Genomic DNA, 10995 nt, shown 5'->3' on the forward strand with positions numbered 1-10995 from the left:
CGGGCATCCGGAATCAGTCTCGTTAATTAGCAATTTCTCTCTTGCCATTAGCGTATCCCTTATTTCTTTCTGGTAAAAGGAATCTGTCCAACCTCTATCGGGCATCGGTCGTCCAGCAGTTTCAGTGCAAGGCAAACAAAGATGTTTCAGTGCGATTTGACTCGGGAGAAGGAACTTGAACAATTAAAACACTGGCCAAGTTAAACGGCGTTTTTTACTTCTATGCATTTTTTATTTCAATGAAACGAAGCGTTTCACTTCGTGCGCACGCAGGCCCCCATCTGGGACTGCGTCTAGAATTTTTCTTTTTTTTTTTCATAACTCTATGTCCAAGTCAGTCTTTCCTTCAGATTTCCACTGCGATACCCATAACCACTCAAAAAGCAGCAATCCTTACCAGAAAATCCATGGAAGTTCTTCCCTCCCATAAGCTTCTTTTCCGACGCTGTCTTCTCGTACCTCTCCAAATCACCTCCCTTCTGTTTCTCTCTTCAGCTTACTCTCCTCCTGATAATTTCTTCATCAACTGTGGAGCACACTCCAACACCAGCGTCGATACCCGAGTCTTCGTTGGCGACCGGGGTTTCATAGTCGGAAAGGGAGAAACTGTCAAAAACAGCAACTCATCAGCAAGCAGTTCACCTCTCTATCAAACGGCAAAAGTTTTCAAACACCCGTCTTTATATAGGTTTGACATCAACCAGGATGGCACATACATTGTACGCCTCCATTTCTTTGTTTTCTTGTCACATACTGATCTGTCTGTTGCTCGGTTCAATGTTTCTGTTTCTGGGCTTTCATTTTTGACGAACTATAGCTTCCGAAACGTTACTAGTTCTCCAAGGATTGAGGAATTCTTGCTCGCCATCCCAGAAGGTGAATTTAAAATCTACTTCATACCCTACGAGCCATCTTCGGCTTTTGTGAATGCCATAGAAGTCTTTCTTGGCCCCGAGAGCATCATCCCTGATAAGGCTCCTCACATTACTTCTCTAGGAGCTAAGAGTAACTACACTGGTTTGAGCTCTAAGGTTCTGCATAAAATCCATAGGATCGACGTTGGAGGTTCTACATCCAAGCTCGATGAATTATGGAGGAATTGGGATTCAGATGATAAATACTTATACCCAAAAGATGCCACGTATCAGTACAAAGGCGAAACGCCTAATAACCAGACCGAAAGGATCCCCAAGTATATTGCCCCAGCTTTTGTGTATCAGACGATCAGACGGTTGAATATAGATGGTAGCAGCAACTCCAGTTTACCAAAGGTAACTTGGAGTTTTCCTGTCAATAAGAATTCTAATAACTTTCTTCGGGTCCATTTCTCCGACATAATAAGTGTAACACCTAATGACTGGTGGTTCAATCTCTATATCAATAGAAATTTCAGTAAGGAGATGAGTCCTTATGGTATAACTGAGACGATCGGCATTGTTCCATTTTACATCGATTTTGTGGTTGATTCGGATGGTTTGGGATTTGTGAATGTTAGTATCGGCCCAGTGGAGGGCTCTCGGATATATAATGCCCTTTTGACTGGGTTGGAGATTATGGAGGTAGTGAAGGAGTCGGGTTTCATTCCTCCTAGGGAAATTGAAGTAGCGAAAAAGAAACTTTCCCCTGCTATTATAATTGGTCCTGCATGTTTTGGGGCGTTTTTCATTTTGGTATTATTGGTGGCGTTGGGTTTGAAATTCAGGAAACCAGGGCATGATCAGATTTTGGGAGTGCCTCTTTATGGAGGATTTAGTTCGAAAAGCAGGTTGACTCAAAGAGGTCCTAATGCTTCCCTTGCTGATCCTAGTCTAAACCTTAGTTTAAGGGTACCTTTTTCTGAAATACTGCGTGCAACGAATAACTTCAATGCCAAATTATTAATTGGTGAGGGTGGATTTGGGAAAGTCTACAAAGGAACTCTTAAAAATGGCACCAAAGTGGCTGTGAAACGAAGTGATCCACGACATGGGCAGGGTCGGGAGGAATTCCAAACGGAGATCACGGTGTTGTCTCAGATTCGTCATCGCCATCTTGTTTCTCTAATTGGATATTGTGATGAACGGCGTGAGATGATACTGGTTTATGAATTTATGGAAAATGGGACTCTCAGAGATCACCTCTATCATTCAAATAACAACTCTGAGAAATCAACTTCGTTCAAATAACAACTCTGAGAAATCAACTTCAAGGTCTGAATTTTCTTGGAAGCAAAGACTAGAAATATGCATTGGTGCGGCAAAGGGCCTGCACTATCTACACACTGGTGCGGCTGGAGGAATCATTCACCGTGACGTTAAGTCATCAAACATTCTTCTCGATGAACGTTATGTGGCTAAAGTTACCGACTTCGGCCTTTCAAAATCCGGCCTTGATTCGGAAAACTTCACCATGGGTGTAAAGGGTAGCTTTGGTTATCTTGATCCAAAATACCTTAGAACCCTGCAGTTGACAAAGAAATCTGATGTATACTCCTTTGGAGTTGTACTTCTTGAAGTTCTTTGTTCTAGACCGGCTATTATACAGTCATCTCAGTATGATGAGGTGAGCTTAGCAGACTGGGGGATGCTATGGCAAAGGAAAGGTCAACTCGAGAAGATTATCGATCCGGTGCTTGTTGGTAACATTAATCAAAATTCATTGAAAATATTTGGTGATACTGTAGAGAAGTGTTTGAAGGCATTTAGTACTGAGAGGCCGACTATGCAAGAAGTGTTATTTTACCTAAATTATGCACTACGGCTTCAAGAAACTGGGATGCCCAGAGAGTCATTCGAGGACAGCGCGACGATTACCACTTCATTAGAGTTGCAGTTTCCAGTTATTTTGAATTTTTCTGTTCATGAAGATGATGATGCACCCATTGGAGGGGATGATAGTTCTAATATGGAGGTTAGTGAAGTCTAGGGCTTGTTTGGGGAGTGAGATGAGATGAAAATGTTGTGAATACTAGTAAAATAGTTTGTGAATAGTAGTGAGATAGTTTGAGTTGAGTATTTTTTAGGTTTTGGAAAAGGAGAGAGAAAAAATTTGAATAAAAAATATTATAAAGTTAAAATATTGTAATAATATAGTTTTATAATATTATTTTTGTTTGGGGATTTGAAAAAGTTGGAAATGTTTTTTACTTTTTATTTGAAAGTTTAAAAAAGTTGTAATGATTAATTTGAAAAAGTTGTAATGATTAGTTTGAAAATTTTGTATTTGAATTATGTTTGAGAATAAGATGGGATGAGATTAGATGAGAATTTTGTGTCTCATCTAATACCCCAAACCTGCCTAGTACTGGTTTGGGTAAGTACTGTCAGGTTTGCATTAGCACCTAAATTCATAGAAATATTTAATAATCATTTGAGATTAATATTCAGGAATTTAATAAAAAAATATATTTTATTAATGGTTGTAACTTGTCAAATGCAGTGTTCCTTGCATGACCTGAATTCTTATCACCACGAAATTTGTAATACGTTTTAGTTTGCTGCTTTGTGATTAGATTCTGCATTGATGCCAGTATAGTTGGTTGTAACTTGTCATATTGTTTACAATAATCAACCTCCAACAAACTCACAGTATTCACCTCAAGAGCTGTCTAGTCCACAGCATAACACTGATATTCTGGCGGACATCCTCCCTCCTGAACCTTCATCCACTTTTACTTCACAGCAAGCTTTTCCAGGTCCAACTGGCCATCCTTTACAGCCAACTGCTATTATGTACAGCACTTTCCACACACAGGCAGGACCTGTAGCTCCTCAGATTCAAGCTGGACCTCCAGCACAGCTTAGCAGTGGAAGCTTCCTTCCCCATGGAGGATCCACATCTCTCCCCACTTCACTCATGGTTCCACAAACTCCAGCTGGACCAACTGCACAGCTTAATGGTGGAAACTTTTTTCCACAACAGGATCACTTTGCATATGCCTAAAGCATTAACTGGGCCAACTTCACAGTTTAACGGTATGAACTACCTTCCACTACAGGGTCCTGCAACTCCTGTAGATGCACATATTGCTCAAACTTCCACTGGACCAGCTGTTCAACCTAACAGTGATGTTCTTGGTAATTTACTCCCTCAAGCTGGGCCAAATGCCCCTACAATCCCACAACAAATTCTTCTGTCTTCATCTGGATCACTTTCAACATTTCCTCAACCAGCAAAGGACAAGTTTGAGACCAAGTCAACTGTTTGGGCCGATACACTAAGCAGAGGGCTTGTGAATTTAAATATATCTGGACGTGAGTGTTTAATGCTTGTATAATTGTTGTTTTCATTATTGTTACCATCATCATCATCTGTGTAAATTACATTTTGCACTTCCAAACTACAATAATTGTTGCTTTACCCCTCAGATTACCACTACTCTTCATCATCCTTAACAGTCAGATATTAACGATCAAGTAAATTGTAACTTATGTTTTAAGTGGGGGATCAAAGGACAATTTTGATAGTTTGGTGGTCATATTGCAAATAGAGTGGTAGTTTGAGGAGGTGAAATGTGATTACCACTACTACCATTCTTATTACCATTATTATTCTTGTTTTTTATTAATATTACAAAATGTTTGACATTATTTGTTTTCGTATACAACTAAATATTGGAATTGATTTTGATGCACTTAATCGGAAGGGGAAGAGGATGGAAAAACCTGCCACAACTCCTGTTATGTCTACTGTCAACATGGGGAAAGCTATGGGATCTGAAGACTGAAGGCATTGTAGAAGAGGATTTGAAGACTTGGAATGACCTAGTTTTTTTTAATGTGGAACGTCAGGATTATTGGAGGAATTATATAGGGTTTGGAGTGTGGAAGAGGATATAGCACTTTCTGAAGCAGAGAAATTACAGATAGTTCGAGTGTACTTTGACCTTTAAAGGGTTACTTTGATGGAGGAAATATATTGGAGGCAGAAATCGAAGCATACAAAGTTTTTACATCGAGTGGCCAACACATATAGGAGGAACAATGGTTATGGTTGATGGCTTAGTATCCTTGAATCAATTTGAGATCAAGGTTAATATAGTCCAGTATTTTAAACACCTGCTTTCTGAATATCTTGCTTGGAGGCCAAAGCTGAATAGGATAATATTTGAGACCATAGATCAATAGAGGCCCGTGGCTTTAGAGGCCTTTTGAAGAGGTTGAGGTTTGACAAGTGGTAATTAGTATGGCTAGTGACAAAGCATCAGTTCTAGATTGATGACTATGGCATTATTTAAATCTCGCTGGGATGTGATAAAAATGACGTCACGAAGGTATTCTAAAAGTTTTATACCAATGTTACGTTTGAGAAAAGCATAATGCAACCTTTATATTGCTCTTTCCTAAAACAGCTGGCTCAGTATTAAAGACTACTAATGTTTCAGTCTTGTGAATGAGGTGTATAAAGATATTATCGAATTTTTTTTTGGCCTAGTAAGGTAATTGAGAAGGTTGCATTGAAGTCCTAAAATGCATTTTTTTAGAGGTACAAAAATATTAGATATAGTGCTTATTGTCAATGCCTGGGTAGTAGGTTCAAATTCCACCTAGTAAACTGGGAAATGTATGCTTGTGGACTTCTAGGGGAGGGTTAGGAGTTTGAAACAAACTTGTATTCTACCACGCCCTATGAGGGGTCTTTGGACAACTGTAGTAGATTCCAAGTTAGGCTTGAGGTAAGTGATGGTGCAACAGAAGTCTCCATGAATTACTTTATTGCTTCTATTTCCTAATTAGGTATTTTATCTTGTATACATCCTGCATACTTGGTCTATGCCTATTGTTTTTATCGATAAAATTTTGGGCTTACCTATAAAAAAAACAAGATTTACTCGTGCGCACATTTGCATCCAGTTAGTCTTAAGTTGAAATACTCCACTTGTGATCAATGGGAGCCGGCTTAACATTTTTGACTGGTTAGTTTTTCATTTGAAAGTTCCTTGTCTTTTGATTCTGTTTTCTAGGTTCTTGATGCAACAAGCAATGAGCCCTTGGGTCCTCATGGATCGCTTCTTGCAGATATTGCACAGGCAACCAGAAACTAGTAAGCTTGAATTGTTCTCTTATACAGGTTTTTTGCATTGCTTATTTATGCCAAGTAGCTCTCTCTCTCTCTCTCTCTCTCTCTAGCTTCTTTTTTAAACGAAAGAGTTCGCTTTGCTTTAATATTCATGCAGTCATGAATGCCAAATGATCATGGCAGTAATCTGGAAGCGGATTAATGATACTGGCAAGAACTGGCGGCATGTCTATAAGGTTCGTTTTTTTTTTTTTTTGGGATTTAATTTAGTAACTTTCAGATGCTAAATATTTAATTTTCTCTCCAACTTATATGCTATTTTTACCTGTCTCTGTTCTCTTTCTTTCCATATGTTAATGATTTGCCAAGAAACTTACTTCTGCGAATCTCTCCTTGATAGCCACTCTTCAATTTCATGATGGCCCTTGGATTTTGATAAATATTGTGTAGTGTATGTTTAGTATCTACTGCTTTTAATTCTCTCATTATGTTTCTGATGGTATAAGTAAAAAAGTTATTGTTTGAGCTTCAGGCTTTGACTGTTCTGGATTACCTCGTAGCCCCTGGGTCAGAGCGTGTCATAGATGAGACCAGGGAACATGCTTATCAACTACAAGTAACTTCTTGTTCCTGGGTGCTATTTGACTGAGGTAGAGTATTGGTTTAAAAATAATTGAAGTTAGACAGAAGGCTGCTTCTAACAGGGACAAGTAAGCCTGTTCTCAGAATTGAAATTACTTTCATTCTTATATTGGCTCTATGCTATTTACATTGTCAATTTAGCCCATTTCTCCGTCTTTGACCTTTCATTCCTCAGCCCACTCTTTGTTCCTTTATATACCTCCCCACCAATAGATAGAAGTAAATGGGAATAACCAAGCCTGCGAATTGCCATTACCATGCTGCTTTAAAGCCAACATGATGTTTAGTCATTTGGTATGAAGATGTGATGAGCAAAAGTTATATGCATTTCTGATTAATCATCTTGCCATTGTTGTTTTATTGTTCAAATTTTTGCCATTTAGGGTTTTGCATGTCTTTAGATTCCATTTTCTTGTTGAAATAATCCCATTCCAACTTTTTTTTATAATTATCAGACAAGTGAATTTCTAAAATGTCTTCACATTAAGTGCCTTTGTTAGATTTTCTTTCATTTATCAGCTCTACAAATTTTTATGAGTTATTTTTCTAAGTTTTAGTTCTTTTGGAAGGGTAGCTTGCTTATGTGTCTTCTTACAAAGAGTTCATATTCTGTGATATCTTTCTGTTGTATAACACATCAGAAGATCCATCTTCTTTGCTTTATTCATTTGGTGGATTTTTATTTTGCTCTCTAACACATAATTGAGCTAAGATTGTCATTATTGCTAGTCTATTTGGATGAGGTGGTGCAATTTTTCCTTTTATGACTTCCCCAATCGCCACAGTGAAGAATGTAGTAACTTTTGTGGAATTTCTTGTATACTTGTCCTATGAATGAACATAAGCCCCCTTCCCATATTCTACAATAGAAATACTTTCTAGCTTTAAGAACGTGTGGAAGAGCATATGATCCACTCTGGTGGAGAACACTATTTTTCTTTGTAAGAAATTATCAGCAATGTGGTACTAAACTGTTAACTTATGGCTTAATAGGTTCCATAGCACCTCATCAACTGGTGGAATGTATAGGCCCAGTTCATATTCTGGTATTGGAGGATATGGCAACACATTTGATGATGATCGTTATGAAGGCCACTACGGAAGCAGGGATGAAGGCTTTGGGAGAGAGAGAAATGGGTTATAGGGATGACGAGCCCCATGGTAGATACGGGGACTCACGTAGTCGTGATGGAGATCGTTCTGGCAGAGATTACGAGGAATGCTATAGTAGAGATGGTTATAGGGATGACGATTATAGAGGAAGAAGTCAGAGTGTCGATTACCAGTATGGCTCAAGAAGTAGGAGCTCCGACAGAGACAGAGACCATGCTTTTGATGATGATGGTCAATATTCATCTCGGTATGTGTTTATATTCACTGATGTTATAGAGTAACATATTCATTCTTTCTCTTCTGTTAACTCTTTTTCAAATTGTTGTTTTTATCTTGCATCTTTAGGTGGTTAAGTTTTTTGTTTTGTTTTTTTTTTTTGAGGATTAAGGAAGCAATTTTTTTGTGATAATTAATAAGAATTTTATTACCATAAATAGGCATAGCCCCAGTACACAGGAGTTATACAGGAGGAAATACCTACATACAGGGGCTAAAAAGACAGAAAAAACTAGAAAAACTCCAACACATCATCACCATTCATTAAATTAGCCTTAGCCCATAGACAGAGTTTTAAACAAAAATTCCCTAATTTCATCCATCGATTGTTCTTTATCTTCAAAACATCTCCCTTTCCTTTCTAGCCATAGACACCACATCAAGCACGGAGGAATCATTTTCCGAATGGCTGCAAAAGGTAGACTCCACCCAGCATACCTCTAACAAGCTAGTAAATTCACCACATGCTTTGGCATCACCCAAGAAATACCCATCCTTCCAAAAATGGCATTGCACAAACTTTTAGCCACCTCGCAATGGAGAAACAAGTGATTAACTGATACACCATGTTTCTTGCACATAGAACACCAATCAACAATACAAAGGCCACGCTTTCTTAGATTTTCAGTGGTCAGAAATTTATCATGAGACACCATCCAACAGAAGAAAGCTACCTTATTTGGCACTTTAACTTTCCAAATACTTTTCCAGGGGTAATCACATACACCTTGGCAGGTTAAAGCATTATAAAAGGAGTGAACTGAGAAGCTGAAATTTGTTTCATGTATCCACAACAATCTGTCTACACTTCCTTGGACAATTTTCAACTCATATAATCTGCTGAAAAAATCTGAAATTACATTAACTTCCACATTTCTCACGAAGTCAACAGTCCATTGAATGCTATTATTCAAAAAAGAGAATGAATCAGCCACAGTTGCATAGAAACCCCACCCGGTAGAGGAGAGAGAGAGAGGAAATATGTTGGAAAGCAAATTTTTCATTTTATGTCAAGGTCTTTCTCGTCAATAAACAGTAACAAAAAGTGTAATCTGATAGAACCTGCTTGGAATAAAGGATTATCCTGTTTGCAAAGTTCTCTGTTCCTTCTACAATGTAAGTATGCAGATGATGGCTTCCTGAGATCCTTGAGCTTGAAAGTTTACATAGCTTTTATTTTCTTACCCTACAGCTTTTATTTTCTTACCCTACAGAGGCGGTGGTGGCAGAGCTGACGATCAATCTCTAGATGGAAGGTATATTCTTTGTAGATGCATGGTCAAATGCTGGCGCTATTGGGTTTTAAGATCCACCTTGTCAAGAATTCGATCTAGCACAATCTATTGAATGACAAATTTATAACCTTATGGCAGGCGGCTTGAACGGAAATTTTCTGAACAGAATGTTGGTGCTCCTCCAAGTTATGAAGAAGCTGTAAGTGAGTCCCGAAGCCCTGTTCACAGTCAAAGGTATAAATAGTGCATTGTTATTTTTCTTGACTATTACTTACCAGTTGAGATGTAACTTATCCAAACACTTACTAGTTGAGTGTATGGTTATTCATTTTTATCTCTTTCATTCCTTTTGGGCCAAGGATAGAGGTGTAGGAGCGCTGGTTTCGGTTGTGATATTGTTGATCACTAAGGATGACCTTTCTTGGGTCTTTAACTTATATCATTTATCAAACATGGTTGGCTAGTTACTGTACAATAAATATATGATGATTCATAATTCATTCACTATTGTACATATTTAATTCTTCTTTCTCCTGCCCCTTTATGGAATTACTTTATTTTTCATCTGTGAATAAAGCCTCTCATGAAGTATGTATGACCCATCAAATTAACGTTTGAACTTTTAAACTCTTGCATTATTCGTTTGATATGATACTGATTGGCCTCACCCAAATAGCCCTGCGTATCTGATATTTGAACCCCTACCTTTCTCTTCTTTCTTGTTTTTAGGCTGAGTGCTTTTGGCAAAGTTTTAAAAACCGTTCCGTTCAGGCTGGAATGGCCAGAATTTTTCGTGCTGGAATAGTAACTGGCACAGGGAAGTACCTATTCCGTTTCGGGTCAAATTCTGGCCGTTTCGGTCAATTCCGGCCGGACTTCAGTATTCCAGCCGGAATGGTAATTCCGGTCCGAAATTAAGTTTAATGTTTGAATGAAGTTAAACAATGGTCTTTTTGTAAATCAGTTGAAGAATGAAGGATAACATTTTATTTTTAAGGCCCATCAACTACCCCATCTTCTTATGTGCCTTCGCGTCCGAGACTCCATCCAGAAATCCCAAAACACTTTTAACATTTGACTTGTCATCATGTTTGCCACTTGATTGGACCAAGACTCATGTCTGGAAGTCTAATAAAAGTTTTTAGGTGTGTTTTTAAAATTCAGACACAGCCTCATGCAAGCAAGTCGGTATGTAAACTATGGTTTTAAAAATAAAATAAATATACTAATAAATATTTTTTTTACATATCTGTGTATTTTTAAGATTTATATTAAAAGGTATTATTAAATTTCTCAATTATGTATATTTTTAAAACTGATGTTATTTTAGTTCTCGTTTGTTTTCGGAGATAAACCCAAAGCTTTCAAAACCTTAAAAATAGTTTTCGTACGGTTAGATGGTTTCCCGAAAACAAACACAATTTTACCCCGAGGTTTTCATCTCAGTCATTCTCTCCCTTTACTCAACACTATTGACTGCTTTCCATCAGTGCACCGTGCGAATCTCGCAGCGTCTGTCTCCTCTCTCTCGTAAGCCCCATTCCGAACTTCAATCCGTGCGAATCTTCTTCCACCGGGCCATCCCGTCTCACAAGATTTCAATCCCATCTCTCTCGTTTAGAATCCTTTCGCGTGCACCTCGGCTGCAGTCTATAATCCTCGCCATTGAAGATAGCCTTCCAAACGGCATCCCGAGAAAAAGCTCATCTCCAAGAAAAATCAAACTCTGTGT

The 10995-nt window shown here is 38.2% G+C and overlaps 1 protein-coding gene and 1 pseudogene across 3 annotated transcripts; both read left to right on the forward strand.

The window, feature by feature from the left end:
• The first annotated feature begins 316 nt into the window (after positions 1-316).
• Positions 317-3902, forward strand: LOC121245800 (probable receptor-like protein kinase At2g23200). Of its 3 annotated transcripts, XM_041143668.1 has the most exons (3): positions 317-2151; positions 2183-2889; positions 3491-3902. In XM_041143668.1, the coding sequence occupies exons 1-3, from the start codon at positions 408-410 to the stop codon at positions 3500-3502; spliced, it is 2463 nt and encodes an 820-aa protein (XP_040999602.1). In that variant the 5' UTR covers positions 317-407; the 3' UTR covers positions 3503-3902. The 3 variants fall into 3 exon arrangements, with proteins under 3 accessions (XP_040999602.1, XP_040999600.1, XP_040999601.1); XM_041143666.1 differs by lacking the exon at positions 3491-3902 and having other exon boundaries at positions 2183-3031; XM_041143667.1 differs by lacking the exon at positions 3491-3902 and having other exon boundaries at positions 317-2130; positions 2162-3031.
• Positions 3709-9777, forward strand: LOC121247301 (annotated as a pseudogene).
• Positions 9778-10995: the final 1218 nt, after the last annotated feature.

The sequence above is a fragment of the Juglans microcarpa x Juglans regia genome, chromosome 1S, assembly GCF_004785595.1.
Source record: "Juglans microcarpa x Juglans regia isolate MS1-56 chromosome 1S, Jm3101_v1.0, whole genome shotgun sequence".
NCBI classification, from domain to species: Eukaryota; Viridiplantae; Streptophyta; class Magnoliopsida; order Fagales; family Juglandaceae; genus Juglans; species Juglans microcarpa x Juglans regia.